Source organism: Anas platyrhynchos, chromosome 6 (assembly GCF_047663525.1).
Source record: "Anas platyrhynchos isolate ZD024472 breed Pekin duck chromosome 6, IASCAAS_PekinDuck_T2T, whole genome shotgun sequence".
Lineage (NCBI taxonomy): Eukaryota > Metazoa > Chordata > Aves > Anseriformes > Anatidae > Anas > Anas platyrhynchos.
The window spans coordinates 41421716-41440840 of NC_092592.1; the positions used below are offsets into that span (position 1 = coordinate 41421716).

Below are 19125 nucleotides of genomic sequence, written 5' to 3' on the forward strand. Positions count from 1 at the left end.
GGTGATTGTCTTTTACAGTATAATTTTACACTCAATGAGCTTGAACTTTCACAGTGCTCAATCTTTGAAACCAAAGTATGAACCTCATTATGTGAGTTACATCATTTCACAATTCCTGTTCTTTACCATTAATGCCATGTTATCTAGATCAGAAAAATCAATATATGAAGCTCTTCAAATGTTTTCAAAATATTGTGAGACAGGAAGAGTAAGATGTTCAATTACTATTCGTATGCATGCCTAAAAGAAAACGTTCATTAGTTTTTTAAAAAGTGAGGTATGATTTGAAAGCAAAAAATCTTGCATTTAAGACTCAGATTTTCTCTTTCAAGCATATGTTGACCTAGGTTAATCACATGTTAATGGTATTAGCCATATTAAATCATGAAGAATTGGCAGAAGTGATAGTCTTTAACTAAAAGCAACAGAAGTATTTTATCTTCCAAGAATCTCAGGATATGTAGAGTATATTTCTGTAGGACAAAATGAAACATAAAAACTTAAACAATGGCAAAGAAAAACAGTGTAGAAATTCATGGAAAACCTAAGAAAAAATGAAGTTAATAGGAATTTTGCCATCTGATAAGTGTTACATCATCCTCAGTACAAGTCACTCAACCTGAAGTGGTATGGGTGAGTTTTTACTTCACCAAGGAAAACTTCGGTTGCATCTGTAAATGAATTGCAAACACCAATTTGTAGCTGTAGTCAAAGACAATGTCTCCACTAGCAGAAATGGAAACACACCCACTTAATACCCTAATAGCCATTATGAGGTTAGCTGTAGGTCACAATACCATTGTGCATGGTGGGGTGGATGGTCTGACATCAAGCACTGAATTAAAGCAGTCAAAACATTATAAGGGGATGGTATTCATATGAGCTTTAGAGCAATGCTCTCATTTCAGCTATAGAGCAGACAAATAACATTGGCTACTTTATGAGGAAAAGAGAGAACTGCAGCACAACAGGAACAAAAGAGGAATCAAACGAATGTATGGGAATACATTGAAAAGTCATGACATTAAGCCCTTCTTCCTTTTGCCCACTCATAAACAAGCACTAGAAAGAGAATTCAAGAATCTCTTCCCAAGGCATGTACCCATCCTGTCTGCAGAAGCCACCCAAAATACCTCCACAGTCAAAACTTCTTGCATGACTTTTTTTCTAATGTGAAAATAATTTTCATTTATATATATATAATGGAAAACATTATATATTTAATGGAAAACAATTTTGATATAATTTTAATGCACATTTAGAAAAAGAAAATTACTTAAATTTGTTTAGAAATACTAGCATTTTATGTACTTTTCGGTTATTAAAGGTGGATGATAAGGAAAAAAAAGTCACTACTTTTCTATACATTATTAGAGGCTTCAAATTGTTGCTGTTCTCTGAATGATAATGTGCTGGCAGTATTCTTTTGGCACAGAAATATTTGTCAATGTGTTAGTTTTAAAATGAAAGGGAATTTTAATCACATTTTCTGTTAGCCCTCAACCATTCTGCTTTTACTCAGGTCACTAACCAAAGGTGTGACAGTAGTATTTAGACATACAGAAGATAAGAAGTGTTTCCAAACATCAATTCAAATTTAGAGAAATATTCTACAGATCCAAAATGGCACCAAAGACAATATTTATGAAAAAGCACATTGAATTCCTAAGTGAGGTGCAGGGCATGGCCACCTCCCCCAGCTCCGGCGCAGCCCTGCTCCTGTCTGACCACTGGGGCCTAGCCCCATGTCCAGTGACCCACAGTTTATGCCCAGGCTGGAGGTCATGGATGCCACTGTGTCCTGAGCAGGTTCAGCCCATAGCAAAGCTGAGCAAATATGCCAGAGACACATGGGGCACTAACACACCAACTGCCCTGCCTTCAGCAGCATTTACACACAGGACTCACGTAAAACAGAGATCGGAGTCCCCTTCCTCCTTTCTGCCTGATAGAGACAGAAGGTTAATAGTGTGGCCACACACACAACATTCTGGGTTCACAAGCACACACACATTCGTAAATCCAGCACAGCCCCTCTGACTGCCAAGCATCACTGCCCAGATTCTAGGCCCCCTACCTGCTTCATGGCTCACCAGGTCACCAACTGCTCCAGCTTAAAGTTCACAGGTCCCTCAAGAACTGGCACTGAATTAACGCAAACGCATGCATAGGTCTCACCAGTAGCTGGCACATAGTCCTTGCAGCATGCACACAAGGGAGAGAAAGTGGGTATGCACAGAAGGATTGTTAAGAAAAATTTAATGAGGAACAGTAGGAAGAAAGATCAGACTGTAGTGACCAGGCACAGGGCTCAGCCAGGTAAGTGTACCGACCAGCCTCATTTTGCACATAACCAGCCTTTTTATACCCTTTTCTACCTGTCCCCCTCTTTGTTCCTCCTTCTCCCTCTTATCCCTGCAGACCCCCATGGGTCATCTGCAGTTTCGGTACCCTCCTAGTTGAGGACCACCTACTTCACAGTTAGATCAGTTGCAAAGTCCAGGTTGTTTCTCCTGGAAGCGATGCCTGTAACTTGATAGCCAACCAGCTAGTGAGGCTAGGATGTTTATATCTGGTAATTGTCTCCCAGTTTAGAAGTTCTCAATCAGGTACTCCTGCTGGAATAAATGCTTCTGCATTCTCTCCTGGTCTTACCAATTACTGTGACTGACCAGGGTTGGTTCCCATCACTGCTTCCCCATCTTATTATCCCTTGTTAAATTGGAAAATGTCCTTGACTACATACACTTAAAGAAGCACTCTCCTTCTACATACCTTTACATAAATATGATAAAGATGGTAACATTTTCACTTAACGAAGGCAGTGACCATGAGTCAGGAATAGTTAGGACAGAACTATGTAGACTCCTGCCTGTGAAGACAAGAAACTTCTACATACATTGTGATAGGTACAGTGGATGTCAAAGAGGTATGGCTCCATTAAAACAGGGGGTATGATTGCATCAGGTTTAGGAACATTGTAGAAGTGGCTGGGGGGGGGGGGGGGGAGTGGGGGAAGGATTAGCAATAACAATTTTAGATATTGCCAGAATATCTGTGCCACAGTGCAATAAAGATGGGTCCCCAGGACCCAGAAAACAGTCTTGTCATTGATAACAGGGTGGTGGGAGAAAGAAAGAGCAGTAGCCATGGAAAAATCTCAGGAGAGAGGATCGGAAATACAGTTTTGGACGCACTACTTTGAAAATAATTGTGAAACATTCAGAAAACAGAGGCTGGTTGAAACACAAGGCTAAGAATTCTGGAGACACATTAGAAATAAAAATCAAGATTTGAATACTACCCTTACTAACTAAGGGTAGTAAAGGAGTCCACATGGTTGGAGTCAGTTGCTTAAGTTATGCAGGAAAAAGTGGTTTGAACTAAGAGGACAGGGAGAAAGTTTCATGCCCTGAGTGACTGGTCAAGCAGTTGTATGATAAGAAAAACAGTATATAGTACTGAAAGATGCAGGACAGGATGTTAGAATGGTGGACATGATAAGTACCACAAAAAACAAGCAGAAAACATAATCTGGAGAGCTAGATTTATAGATGTTAGCACACATTTGCTCAGAAGCAATTTATCAGGTTGCAAAAAAAGAAAGCCTGAGAGAAGTGAGCAGAATCTGATCCATAGAAGGGAAGACATGGTAAATGAGGTGCCACTGACTTTCAGGAGTTTGAAAGACACAAGATGATGGTTTGGGATGGTGTAGTGCTCCCAGCAGCTTCCTGGAGAGACCTATTTTTGCATTGTCAAGGGAAGTAAGCAGAGAAGCAAGACAAAGTGAGGTAAAGAAGGCATATAAGAGAAATAGGGATAAGCAAGTATTAATTGTCTGCTAGAAGCAGTGGGATTACATGAAGGTATCACTAATTTATTTTCAACATAGAAGTTCATCATGTAATTAAGTATGTTGATCCTGAGCAGGATCTAAATGACACACATCTGCACCTGTGTTCCTCAGGTGAAGCTCTATCATGTGGTCAGAATTTATGCAGAAACAGTTCATGTCTATTTCTCCATGTAGCTCATGGCCTAATTACCTCTGTTACCATTTGAATTGCAATCCTTTCACATTAGCTCCTCTAGAACACCTTAATAGATTACATTTATGGTTGTTTTGTATTATCTTGTCACTCCTTTAGACAAACTCTCTGACATGCAGCAAGCATAGATATAAAATGTAGGCTGCAATAGGTTGATATGAAAATTAGTGCTTCCGGGCAAATAGGAAATTAATATTAGAATCCAATTAATCTTCATTTCATATGGAGAAAAAAAATAATTAGTCTTAATAGGACCACAGAGGCATCACAATTTTTTCCTTCCATCAAACAAAGCCAACACTGAACAACCACTAATCAATCACTCTAATCAAGCACAGCATCAGCAGTATTTCTCACTGTCCATATCTCTTATCTTTTTACTTCGTTCGGAAGTATTTTCTAACAAGGACAAACTTTTTCTTGTTTGATTATTCTGAATACTCCCACAACTGCAGGAAATGCCATTTTTTTTTTGAACAACGAATTAATTCTTATCTTCTGCAAGCATGAACAAATGTTTTTTTTGTAGATGTTTACCAATCCTCAAGCATTATCATTCCCTGTCTCAGGTAGGACACTGTCTCTACTAGAGGTTCTGAATAAGGAATAATGGAATCAGTGTGAGTTTTCATGTTAAAATATCCTCGCTACTATTTATAACAACTTTTCAGGAAGACACATTTTTTTTTCTGCCTATTGGTTTAAAAAAAAAAAAAAGTTATCATCTTGATACATTGGTTGTAGTCCAACTAAACAATATTAGCCTTCACATACAGTCTTAGAGAGTTTCTAGAAGTTGACTGTTTTTTAATGTAACAATAACAGAAATTTAGAATTGCAATCAAGGGGGGATGCCCCTTTTTTTTTTTTTTTTTTTTTTTATAAAAAGTAAGTTATGCCATGAATGGTATTGATAATCTTATAATTTCATGACTAGTGTGTATGACTGCTGCTGAAGGCAAGGTGCAAGGTGCTCGCACTTGATTGTTGATTAATAAACTGCTTCTCGTGTCCTTGAATTTTTCTTTTGCTACCAGAAGTATGCCTAGAAATTATATTATAATCCATCAATTTACTTGTTTATAATGTAAATAGCACTTTTTTTTCTTTTTTTTCTGAAAATAAATTATGGTTGCAGAAAGAGCTACTGTTTTGCATTGAAGTGGTGCTGTTTCCTTTGGGATACTACTACAAAAGGTACTAACACTCAAGGCTGGCTAGCTGATTTACTTAGGAAAGGATGGAAATTAATTATATAAAAGATGATAGCACTCTTATGACCCTTCTGATGATGGGAACCCAGCTGTTGCAGAATGGAACAACCTCCTCCTTGTAAATCATAGTATCGTGGAATCATGCTACACTGATCTAGAATCATAGATCATACTACACTGACCAGATCCTGCTCATGCCGAGGTTTGCGGGCCTCACTGTTCTTCATATATTTTTAGTATTCCTCCAAATAAACAGTAATCAACCTTTTATCTATGCAATGCTGAGCTTACTAGTTGACACAACAAAGTTCACTGAGAGTGTTGCACTCTTACATATCTCCATAGGAATGAGCAATTATAATATATATAATATATTGTATATATTATTATATATAATATATAATATATTATATATTATATATCGTATATTATAAATAAATATAATAATTATAGTAATGCTAGAACTTCAGTGTGAAAAAAAATCTGTTCTCCTGCCTGAGAAATAAAAATAAGTTCCTGGCTGAATTTTGGCACACAGGAAAAAAAAAATAAAAATCTTTCATAATCAGTTATTTCAGCATTGGGAATTTAAAATTCTGGATCAATACAACTGTAAGAATCATTTTTACTGATAAAATTCTGAAATTTAGAAGGGCACTATCCAAGCTATTTTCCATAGATTCAAATCTAGAGGGGGTTGGAAAAATATATTTTAAAATGTCATCACACCTCACTAGCCACTAGCAGGGAAAAAGGTTTTGGTGAGGGCTTAGCTACTGAATGATGTATTGGTGCACTTCAAAAAAGTTGTCATTGTCTTGCTCCAGCAACAGACAGCACAGATTCCCTAGAGATTTGCTGCTGCTTTTCAAAGATACAAATATATTAATATGCAAATTTAGTTTCCTCTAAAATCACATGCAAATATGCAGAGTGCTGCTACAGGAGATACTACCTGCTCAAAGTGAAATGGCATGGAGAAGGGCAGGTATTCTTATTAAGGACTAGCTCTACCAAACATTCATAATAAACTGGATCATTTCAGCATAGCTCTGCAAGTAGGGAGATGGAGATTAACCTCATTCATCCATTTGCATTCTATGGTATTTAGACAGCTCCTTCTGCAAATTTTTTAACTTATCTTCTTAACTTCTTAACCTTTAACTTAACTTCTGCAAATATTTAACTTAATGTTTTTTGTTTGTTTGTTTGTTTTTTGTTTCTTTGACTTGAGTTGTTTTATTGGTTTTGGTTTTAGTTTTGGTAAAAATGCATTTAATCGCATCAGTTTCCACTTTCAAGAAACCAGACCTTGTCCTTGCTCACACTCAGTCTCCATTGTCAAGAGCTCTAAAAGGTAAAGAGAGGCAACTAGCATTCAAAACAAGTTTGATAAATACATTTCTCCGTGTTCCCAAATTTAGCTGCAGCATAAATTCCTTCTTTTGTTTCCTGTCTTTATCTTTCATTTACTGCTTCTCCAGGATAAGATCAACCCTCCACTCCCACTCCCCTTCCCCAAACAAAACACCTCTGATGTTCCCCTTCATCTTGTTCATACCAGCAGATCCATGACCTCACTCAGAGGAAAACTTTCCTCACAAAAAAATACACTACCAAGATATTGGTGTCCAAGGATCCCTTCAGTGAGATGGGCTGATCTGTCCAAGCCTATGTAGGTTCAGCATTCACTACGGTTTGAATCTCTGTTTAATTTTGACCCCAGTGAAAATGATTGTCCAAGGAAACAGAGCCATGAATATCAACAATAATTCTCATCTCAATTAGTAATAAATATAATTTGTAACTGATTAGTGAAGATTCTTATAAAATTTATGATGTTATAATACTTTGTATTATAAATTGTACTATTCTTTCTCTTTACTACATTTATATTGAAGTCTCCTCTGTCACAAAGAGTTAAAAACTATAAGAGAATTTAAGAGCCTTACAGTAATTTGGCGCATCAGTTTTAGCTCAGCTATTATCCAGCTGCATCAAGATATTAATGTAGTCATCTCTCTTCAGTCTCAATGAATTGCTATAAAAATGTCAAACAATTAGATTATATTGGCCAACGTAGCCTTGTTTGATTGAGTACAGATGTAGGCCGTGTCCCTTGAATCATACTGATGAAGAAGTAGAAGGGCTTGTAGAACTCCATTGCAAATTTATTTCAATATATGTTGCATTCAGGTTTCTAATGTCAGCACTTGCAATACTAATAACCCCAAATGCTAAATAGGTATTTTTAGATGGAATAAAAGTCAATGTCATTCAGGACAAATACAAATGAATTTTATTGAAAGAGACAGATATCTTGTTCTAGCCTTTTATTAATTGCTAGTCAATGCTGAAGACAGTATATTTAGGTATTTCTTGTGACTTCATCATCCTGATTCAGTGACCACATACTAGAATAGTTTTTCTCTATTAAATACTATGCCAGTATGTTTATTGCTATACACAATTTATCTGCTACTTCCCTATCAAGATCAACCAAATGATTACAGATAGCCATCAACGTACCTCAGTTGCACCATACTTCACACTCATTTATGTCCCACAAGCTACTTCAAGTGTTACAAGTCCAGAAAAATTCTGAGGACCAGAAAGAACTGAAAATATTTTGGAAACTCATTCTCTTCTTGAAACAGAAACTGGTAGTTAATTATCCATTGTGTATTGACAGGTAATTAATAAGTACCTGTCATGTTAGTAGAAGAACAGTCAGTTCTGGTTGCTATAAGAACACTGAGAACCTCAGCAAACAAGCTTACTAATACTAGAATTAAGGTTAATATATCTGCTCTGAACAGACTAAATCTTTTCATCACAAACTTCTTTTTCCACATTCCTTTTCTGTTTCAGGGCGTTGCAAATTACAGCGCTACACACAATTCCATTGTTCCAGCTCTCCCATTGAGTTTGCCTATTTTAAGGCATAATCAGAAAATTACACAAATTCCTAATCAGTGCAGCCTGTTGGAGGTTTCTGGAAAAGCTGTTCATTTTTGTGGACACCTAGTTTCTACTAACAATTTACAACGGTGAATGTCAAGTACGAGAGCATCAAGAAAATTGATAGGTCATGTACATCCAGTTATATGAAAGCACATATTACTACAGCTCAGTACTGATCTTGCTTTCAGTTTCATCTTGCAGGTTTTCACCCTCTTCTGCCATCATTTGTCAGATGAAGCATTATATGAAATACAGGAGAAATAAATCACAATAGTAATTCAGTGAAAAAGAAATAGCTTACTAAATATTTCCCACGCTAATGGGCAATGCCACCAAACTGAAAACATAACTGAATAGAGGGTCATGTTATGCTTGAACATTTTCAGAGACAGCCAAATGTATATAATTTCTATTAATGACATAATAATTTGCCAACGGTGACACAAACATTAAGGGTTTACAATTATTGCAGATTATTTCCTTTTTCATTTCTTGTGTCTTCTTGGCCTAAGACAGAGGTTTTTAGTTTAGAAAAGGGTGTTTACTTGGTTAGCTTGAACTATGTTTGAACTTCACACTTAGTGTATATATTCTCTCTTGACAGTGGAATAATATATTCCATGGTAGATGTACTAATGTGATTATAATATTTTGATTTTTTTATAAAATCTATATAATAGATAGCAAGATTCAGATTTTAGGGAATTACACCTGATATTTTACACACTAGCAATTTTGTTAAATTATACTGCACTTTTGTAAAAATAGAATTGTCATCTAAAATTACCCCTTGAAACACAAGTTTTAGGCAATGTAGATTTTAAACTTGTTACTAATTTGTTTCCACTGTTCTTATACTTAAATGAAGACTTCTGTGACTACTGCTTTGTCAATATCATCTACTAGTTTCATAAAATACTACCCATGTTCTGCTCTCACTGGCAGAGAAATACTGTATCTACCTTTTAGATGAATAATGACTAAGGTCTTCCACAAACTGGTAAATATTTCAGAGGATGTAAACATGCCTTCATTTTAACTTGATCACATTTTTAAAATCCATATACATGTGTGGTAGTACTAACTGTCTGAAGATACTTCAGCTGATAATATCGGAGAGATACAGCCGGTGAGCTGTTTTTTCACCTGCAATACATAAAAGAACAGATTCATATTCATGTAGGATGGTTGACTCTCCCCTGACATCGTATTCCTGGACAGCTTCCAGGTCAGACAGGGTGCCAAAGCAGTGGTCATAAAACTTAGCAGGCTGTAAAGTCATTTAATTAGAGCTCAAACACTGAAGAATGGGCTTAACTATTCATGGGAACATATTTTACAACAATCTTAAACCTACTCTAATTTCCCTGGTTACAAACACCCACAGCCATCAGCTGCTAAGTTTTAGCATCTGCACTACCACATCTCACTCTTTGCAAAGTAGAGAGACAGGCTTACTGAGAGCTCAAGCTATGCTAGCTTTGGAGAGAGGAGCATTTGTTATGATAAATCTTTGATTGATTGCTTATGGCAGTTTAATTTTAGTGCAGTTACACCATGGACTGGTGACAGAAGTTCTCTTTTTTGTTTATAATTTTCTAGCAAACTTGTAGTTCTTCCCTGCAGATCATTTAGAACTACATACTGATGTCATTCATCTTGGACAGTTACCTACTACTCAAATTATGTTCTTGTCCTAGAGTATTACCAATAAATTCAACGTGATTTTTTTCTCCTCATATTTTTTAGATTGCATAAATTTTAGCTAACCAATTCTTTTCAATCTCAAATATATTACAAAATGTCATTTCTGTTATAAAAGCTAATTGATAATGTGATTTGTTATGTTGCTGAGACATAATTCAGAAAGTTATTTTAAAGCCGTTGATACATGGAATAGCACTAACCATTTAATATTTCTTGTATGAATGGATACTGCATCAGGGAATGATGTGGTGCCATATAGATGAAATATTTTCTGAAGCTTTTATTCTTGTTGTTTGGGTTTGTGCCAATGCCTTTCTTGTATAGAGCTCATATACCCTCAGCTGTATATACTGTAATTTATACCTTGGTCATCAGTAGGAATTTTTCCTCCAAGTTGCTGAAAAATAAATAATATTTTAAAAATTAAAAGCTCACAGACAAATAATTCATGAGCATTCTCTAGAATACTTCAAGAAGTTGAAAAGTATTTTTTATTAAGATTATTTATGCAATAATTAGTACTAGGTCCCTTCTTTTTGAATGTTCTATTCGTATGTACTTAATGAATGGTTTAACAAGATCAAATCAGCATTTCATCATGACTATTTCCATTGCAGTTGTTACGGAGTAGTCTTTCTATACAATTATCATATGAAATCAACATTCCTCATTCAACTTTTTAACCTGGAACTGGAAATTTTGTTTCATTCATTTAATATTCAGTGTTGAAGAATGAAGACCTTCAGTATGGCACCTTGTATGACTATGCAACAACTTAGTTCTCCAAATCATTTGAAGCCAAGGAGACTCTTGGGAGTCCACTCACTACAAAATAAACATATTTCTCTTTGCTCCTCTCAGGTTGCACACTCAGAAATTGGCTTTCATTGCCATCACCTGTTGACTCACTCTTTGGGGGAAAACTTGCTATTGTCTGCCCAGTTAGTTTGCTATGAGAGTGTCTCACAATTTTTTTTTCAGTCTTGAACCTTGGCTCGAACAAATATGACATTTACTCAGACCTTTGCACAGTCTGTTTGAAACCTGACAAGGTTGTCATTCCATGAGCACAGAAGATATCCGAGAGCCTCTGTTTCTCTCTCTCTCTCTTTTTTTTTTTTTCACTCCCACTTTCTCCCCTAATTTGAGACTCCACCCAAGGTGTGGCTGCCTTGTAATTCTCAGCTGATGATCAAATGACTGAACAATAAATGAAAATATTTCAATTTGTTCTGGTGAATACACTCTAAATTATCTGTCATGTGCCATTTTTTAGAACTTGGCTGGCTGACTGTACAATTCTTAAGTGAAAACTGTTACATCTCTGCAAAAACTTCAAAATTGCATTAAATATTCTTGTGTGGGATCACAGAAGTAAATTTGACTTATTTAGCTTCATATACTCTGGGACTCTTTAGACATCTTACAATAAATTTAACTCAAAGTGGGTTCTTTTTATGTTTACTAATTAAAACTCATTTTGTCCTCACAAAGGACTCCTTCTGCTTAAATTCTCAATCACAATGTGAAGAATATATATCTAAAAGCATTATATATATATAATATAAATATATACAAAATATATAATAATATTTAAATATATAAATAATGTGTATATATTATGCTTTTAGATGCATACTCAGATCAGGATATGAAACAGATTGTTTTACAGTGTTGTTTCTCAACAGGTTTTTGTTTGTTTGTTTTGTTTTTTTTTTGCTTAGCTTCATTCACATTTACAGTCTTTAATAGATCAGCATTCTGAACTCTAAAATTTTATCAGCTGGACTGCTGAGTCCTTCCTTTATATACGATGCAGTTTCTTAGCCTTCTTTGTTAAATTGCTTTGTAAGTTTACAAAGAAATACAAAATACATCAATTTGCCTATGCTCTTTTTCTTTCAATATCATTCCAAACTCTTCTATACATCTTTTCCTGAAGTGACTTATTACTTCTTACCATCAGGAAATTTACTTATGTCATGGCACACTGCTAGAAACATATAATGGAAGGTAAGATATCATTTCCAGTACTAATTCCTGAAGCAATGAACTAGGTATCTCCTACTGTCACTGCATGAATATCCACTGTTACCACCTAAAATACAGTTTATCATCTCACATCCTTAGTCTTACTACCATTCATGATTTTACTGACTGGTATTTAGCAAAGCAGTACAGAAAATATTCTCCTAATAACCATGGCAATTTGGTTATGAATACACTCCATGGTCCTAAGTTAATTATTATTTTAATACCTCAGAAATATCAATCAGATATTATGTATAAATGCATGCCACCCACTTTTACAATGCTTAATCAGCATAGATTGCAGATTTGTAGGGATTCCACCAGTTTCTCTGATTAGTATTTCCAATATCTTACTCCCAACAAGTAAAGCTTACAGGTCTGAAGTTTCCTGGATAAGGCCATCACTCTTTATCAGTGCTTTCTGATAAAGTAATGCTGTCAGACTGTAAAGAAATTTTTGGTCATACTTATTCATCTTTCTGACAGAGATTGTTGCAATGTAGTTAGGAATAAAGTATCAAATATAAACGAGAATATTTTTTGGAGTAAAACACTTTAATGTATTGTTATTTCCTTCAGTTTCATAAATAAAGTCACAGTAGTAAACTATCAAATACGCCCATTGTACTTAGATATCAATGATCCTTCGAACCTTTGCAGTCTTACAGTTTTTATCCTGGATTACTTTCAAAGAACATCACCGTCATTTCTAAAGCATTGAAAATTTTCTGGACTTCAATATTTATGAAATGCAATATTTCAAGAATGTGGAAATTAATACAAGTTCATTAAAACTATCATGTAGCAAGGCAGAATAGCTTCATGATTCCTACTGAATGTAGTGCTTTTTAAAAAGCCTTTCTTATTACAGAAAAACAGTAAAAGAAAGACAGTATTACAGGTCAAAAATGCCATTAGCAATAGGAAAACACAATTTCATAACAAAAAATTTATTGGAAAAAGATGTGGAAAAAGTAAACTGAAACATTAACAGTTTAGTGTACATTTGCTATACTGAACAACAGATGCAACCATTTGCTTCTTCAACTTCAAAAACACTTGAAATTCCCAAATGCCGTGCATGGGATGTTAAACAGGCAGCTAAGCAATGGTGACGCAATGAAAAGGTACCTGTCGAGATTTAAAATAAATAAACAAATAAATAAATAGTCCTAGTTTCAGCTGGGATAGAATTAATTTTCTTCATAGAGGCTGGTATGTGCCATGGTTTGGATTTAGGATGAGAATAATGCTGATATCGTACTGATGTTTTAGTTGTTGCAGAGCAGTGCTTACACTAAGCCAAGGGCTTTTCAGCTTCTCCCACTGCCCTGCTAGTGAGGAGGCTGGGGGTGCACAAGGAACAGAGAGAGGACAGAGCCAGAACAGCTGACCCCAAATGGCCAAAGGGATATCCCGTATCTTGTGGTGTCATTGTCGTGGTTCCGCTCGAGTGGGCAGCCGAGCTCCACCACAGCCGCTCTCTCACTCCCCCTCCTCAAAGAGGAATGGGGAGAAAATATGTGAAAGGGGCTCAAGGACTGAGATAAGGACGAGAAAATCACGCAATAATTAGTGTAATGGGCAAACCAGACTCAGCATAAGAAGACAGTAAGATTTATTGCTCATTACTAACAAGCTAGAGAAGTGAGAAACAAAGGAAAGAAACCAAAAGCACCTCCCCCCCCCCATCCACCCTCTTCCACCTCCTCCCCCCGAGCGGCGCAGGGGAACGGGGGAATGGGGGTTATGGTCAGTCTACAGCACTTCTTCTCTGCCGCTCCTTCTCGGTCACTCTTGTCCCCTGTGCTGTGGGGTCCCTCCCACAGGATGCAGTCCTTGATGAACTGATCCGGCGTGGGCTTCCCACAGGCAGCAGCTCTTCCAGAACTGCTCCAGATATGGGTCCGTACCACGGGGTCCATCCCTCAGGAGAAAACTGCTCCAACCTGGCTCCCCTACGGGCAGCAGCTCCTGCCAGGTCACCTGCTCCTGCGTGGGCTCCTCTCCACGGGCTACAGGTCCGGCCCGGAATCTGCTCCGGCAGGGGTCTTCCACAGGCGGCAGCCTCCATCGGTGCAGGGCCACCTGCTCCACCGTGGTCTCCTCCACGGGCTGCAGCGTGGAACCCTGCTCCACCGTGGTACTCCATGGGCTGCAGGGGGACATCCTGCTTCACCATGGTCCTCACCACAGGCCGCAGGGGACTTCTGCTCCGGCGCCTGGAGCACCTCTCCCCCTCCTTCTACACTGACCTTGGCACCTGCAAGGCTGTTTCTCACTCCCTTGACTCTCCCGGCTGCTGTGTGGCGCAGCGTTTTTTTCCCTGTCTTAAATATGCTCTCACAGAGGCGCAAAACAACATCGCTTATTGGCTCAGATCTGGAAAACAACGGGGCCCTTCCCAAACATGGGGCGGCTTCTAGATCTTTCTCACAGAAACCACCCCTATGACCCCCTGCTACCAAAACCTTGCCACGTAAACCCACTACAGTCATGTGGGACAATAAAACTGGAAAGGCTGTCTGGAGGGGCTGCTGTTTCTTGGGAACTGTGAGAGATTTGGTTGGCTGATTGTGCAAAACTGCATGGTGTATTGCTTTTGTTGTTTGTTTTTTGTTCCTTTTCTTATTTTTTTTCCTTTTTATTAAACTGTCCTTATCTCCACCCATGAATTTCTATACTGTTCTTTGCAATTTTCTCTTCCATCTCACTGGACGGTCTGGAGTGAGTGAACAGCTGTGTGGCGTTTAGCTGCCTGCCCACTTGAGCACAATTCTCTTTTTTTTTTTTTTCCTCATTTTTTTTTTTTTTAGCTTGTATTGTTACCAAATGCCCAGACATATGCCTCTCAAAGTATTTGTCCCATGCTTAAATAAAGAATGAAGTTACATATAGAGTGAATAACAAGGATTAGGGAACACAGTTGACAGAGAAGCTGTGATTCATATAAGGTTATCTAATTAAATTGTTAGAACAATGAAGAAGGAAGTACAAAGTTGTATTATATTGTGTACATAAAAGAAGCATCTCACAAGTCATGAGTTTGTAATTAATGTCTATATAGCCCTGTGACTCTTATCAGGTTTTAATTAACTGTAGCACAGCAGGAATGCTAAGAACAGTATATTTTCAGTGCTATTTTCATACTCAACCAGGAACATAAAAAATCATAGGAAACAGGCATCACCATCTTACTGGAAAAACTAAAATGTTTTTAGTTGCAATAATGATCATAGCTTTGCATTTTCTATACATACTACATAACTTTACATATTTTTTTTTTCCTGTTATCATTACAAATAAAGTTTTAAAGTATGTATTTTAAAAACATACTGCTGATTAGCAGAACATACTACAAAATCTATGCATATAAAATGCTTATCTGGGATTTTGGGATAATTTAATATATCTTCATAAAAGGTACTTTAATGTTATTCAGAAAGCCTATGGGAAAATAAAGAAAGCAAAACTTTAACATTGCCCTATTTTCTACTTAAACTACAACTGCTGCTATACACAAAGTTAAAAATCAATTAACTCAGAATAAGGTGACAGTTAATTCTTCAGCTGATACATCTTCCATTTAAAAACAAAATACATCAAGGAAAAGTATTCCCAAATGGAAGCACTGACAGTAACATTCCAATGAAATTGGCATCAACACCCCAAAACACTAGCCTGGTTTCCTTTAAGGTGTTGGTGCTAGTACTCACCAAGAATTTTTTTTTCAAATTTTCAGTGGAATCTGAAGAAAATAGAAATATTAGTAATTCTTTAGAGGGATTCGCTGAGTTCGGAAAAGCTTTGAATACCAACTGACATCTCTAAAATTAGTGTTTTTCGATAATTTCATGACACTTATTCTAATATCAACCTGTTTATATCCAAAACCAAAATCAGTCAATCAGCATAACAGATGTTTTCTTAAGCTTACCTCTCCTTAGGCTATATAGAAGAGTATCTAGCACAATAATGTGAGATATGCCATATGCACGGTCTAGTGGTAATTCATAGTATGGAAAGTCTGACACAAATTACAGAATAATTATGTTGGGCAAACCATATAACACACAATTAAAAAATGATGGATGAATGGCAGTTGAGGAAGTGTGAAAGTTCTGTTCTGTTTTGTCTGTAGGAGAACTGTGAGAGTCTTCATCCACTAAAAAAAAAATAAATTTTAAATATTGTTATTTCTGAATACGACTGAATATAAGAATGAAGTGCAGTAACTTAACCACTTCTATTTGTTTAATACTTATGGTACTTTTCCATTCCTCTCTTTAGAGGAATGTACTCAGAAATCCTCCCCTCTCCAACAAGATGCCTAGTATAATTCTTCTTGTAGCGTGCCCTTTACAATGAAGACTGTCTAATGACTGCAGGCTCAACTTTTTGCATTCTATAATCTATACCCATAAAACTAATCTACCATGCACTGTGAAGCAAAATTATGCTGTTCATGTCATGTTCATGATGTAACTTTTGAGTCACACCATTTTTTTCATTTTATAACTGTTCAGTGGAGCATAAATTTTAGCTTTTGTTCAACTATGACAAAGTCTCCCCAAATTTTTTATTTATTTATTTATTAATTGTTTATTTAATACATGTGAAATACAGCTACTGCAATTGTAATATTAAATCAGCCATCTTTCCACTTTCAGTTCTTGTAAAAATATTCTCAAAACTGTCATAGCTCATTTTAAAGATTTTATCTATATCTGTAAACTGCCTATAAGTCTTCAGGTCTACCAGGTTCTAATTGTGTTAATGTGCAATGCAAAGCTTTTGTACAAAGCTTTTTAGTTCTTACTTTGAGCTGAATCCTTTTCCCTGTGAATCTTCCTTTTTTGAAGAGTATGGATGGTCTGACCAGTTGTTCTACCAATGTGCAACAAATCTGGAAAGAAGTATGTTAGTTCCTGTCAGTTTTTACTGAAAGTTTTGAAAAACAAGAAAGTATCAAACATATATGGCCTGATGTCTTTACATTTAAAAAACAATAACAACAAACAAAAAGGATACTATTAGAGATTTAGTTCTGTATAACTGAAGAGTTAGCTTCACTTTTTGTTTTCCTCACAGTTCATGCAACTATAGATTGTCAAGCCTTAGGTCACTGCTTCTCACCACAGAAATCCTATAGAAATCCTATCTTACCATATGACCATAAATAAATCCTCTACTAAAATTGATTTAAAGAGATTATTGTTCTACTTGAAAGGTTAACCTGTCAACAACACAGGGTGTCCTGCATGCTGTTTACCTGTTCTGGAAACACCAGGTAAAATTTGCCCAGGAGCAAAGACAGCGGAGAAAGGGGAGAAAAATAGATACACACACCCCATGAGTAATATAAATACAAACATTTGAAATAATGCATCTGTGGATAAAGAAGAATACAAATACTTACTCTCAAACAAAATTTCTAGCCTTTCTGCATTCTCTTGCAGGGTAGTGTACCACTGGTTGGCTATTATAGAACGAACACCAGTAAGGCTAAGAAGCATTACTGTTTCTGTTGGTCTCTCTATAGCAAACTGTAAAGAACTAAAAAAATAAAAAGTATGAGATCAATAAAATAAAAATGTAATTGAAATTCTGCATACTAATATATTAAAAACATAAATATATAACACTTTTTAACAGGAGAAGAAAGAGAATTTTATACGAATCTCAGCAAACTAAGAAAAATCCCAGAATCCATTTCTCTTGTATGTTAAGCATAAAATGCTTTCAAATATTTTGTACCATATCTTATGTTTAAAACAAGGAATTATAATAACTTTTCTATACCTCTTTTCATGATGCAATTTTATGTGGATTGCTCCCTGTCATTCTACTGCTTTGGGCATCAAATGAAATACGAATGGAAGAACATCACATTAACTTTTATAAAACAATGCAGAACACCCTTTATAAGAGACTCAAAATGCTGTGAAATGGATTAAAAGACATGTTTAGTTCAGCTTCTATTCTTAAAGGGAAAAAGAAAATATTGCAGGAACTGAAAGCTTGCTCATGTCATAAGCATGGCAGTAATATGGAGACTTAAAAAGCAATTCAGTTATTCTAAAATGACATCTCTAAAGAGGAATATTTAAATAAGTATCTTTGGCATTATTGTTTTAGTGCTTGGAGGGGAGTGATAGTCTGTAGGGCTGGAACTGAAGTAAATTAAAGGCTGAATCTTCTTTTTGATCTCTGCCTTTTATGGTAACTAAATCAGAAGATGATAACCAAAAATTTTTGTAATCTTTTTGGAAGATGCTGTCTGATTATCTATGGAGTTATGTGATTCAGTTTTAACTGAACATTATTCTAAACTTTCTGGAAACTGCTAGAATTAAACACATAAGTTCCACTGATAAATTTACCAATCTATTAAAATAAGACTTCAGAAGTACAGAGCTAGAAAAAACAGCTTAAGAAACTGTGCCTTGTTTTGTTTTGTTTAATGGGAAAAAAGGATATTAAAACCAGGAGAGTTTTCAAACACTTAGAGATCTGTCTGTGTATAACATACCTTACACACAATTCATTTTAACTTACACATCACTGGATGGATTAAACAGTATTTTAAAGGTTTTTTTTTTTTTTTTTTTTTTTTCATGAAGTGAATAATCATCAAAGTCAAGAGATATTTATGCAGCCCTAACAGGATCGGATATAGGATTTAATTGTCTACATTACAATGGCAGTCCCAATAAAGACATGAATAAAAATACATTTTTTCATGTTCTTTTTTTGGGAGTACAAATGGGTTACCTGAAATTTAGCATGGACTAAATAACTAATGAATAAAATCAGGACTCTAAAACTATCCTTGCTTTTAATACATTATAAGTTATTTGTTGAGCGCCATCCATTAAAATTCATAATGTACATAAAACAAAAGTATGCGAGCCCTGTCACTTGTCAATTTAAAGGCAAGGAAAATACTGAAAATGCCTTCAAGTCTATGAAAGCCAGATGTGTAATATGAAAGATTGTGAAGAGGTCACTTAGCATGCCAAAATAATTTATTACATAAAACAGTCTGATTGTTAAACTATACAGCATAGGAAAACTTCAGAGGGACTCTTAATTATCTGTTAAAAAGAAGTTTTATATATTTAACTAGAACATCTTGAGAATCTTGAGCTGGGAGG

At 35.9% G+C, this 19125-nt stretch overlaps 1 protein-coding gene across 7 annotated transcripts in view; it reads right to left on the minus strand.

The window, feature by feature from the left end:
* Positions 1-12902: 12902 nt before the first annotated feature.
* Positions 12903-19125, minus strand: part of CFAP46 (cilia and flagella associated protein 46) — a 77992-nt gene continuing 71769 nt past the window's right edge. For 5 of the 7 annotated variants that reach the window (XM_072039964.1, XM_072039967.1, XM_072039965.1 and 2 more), the window contains 3 exons: positions 17388-17524; positions 16788-16874; positions 12903-16133 (listed from right to left, as the gene is read on the minus strand). In XM_072039964.1, the coding sequence (XP_071896065.1) occupies positions 16006-16133; positions 16788-16874; positions 17388-17524 (352 nt within the window). In that variant the 3' untranslated portion in view covers positions 12903-16005. Of the gene's footprint in view, positions 16134-16787; positions 16875-17387; positions 17525-19125 lie in introns of those variants that run through there. The other 2 variants (XM_072039969.1, XR_011810200.1) reach the window with 2 other exon arrangements.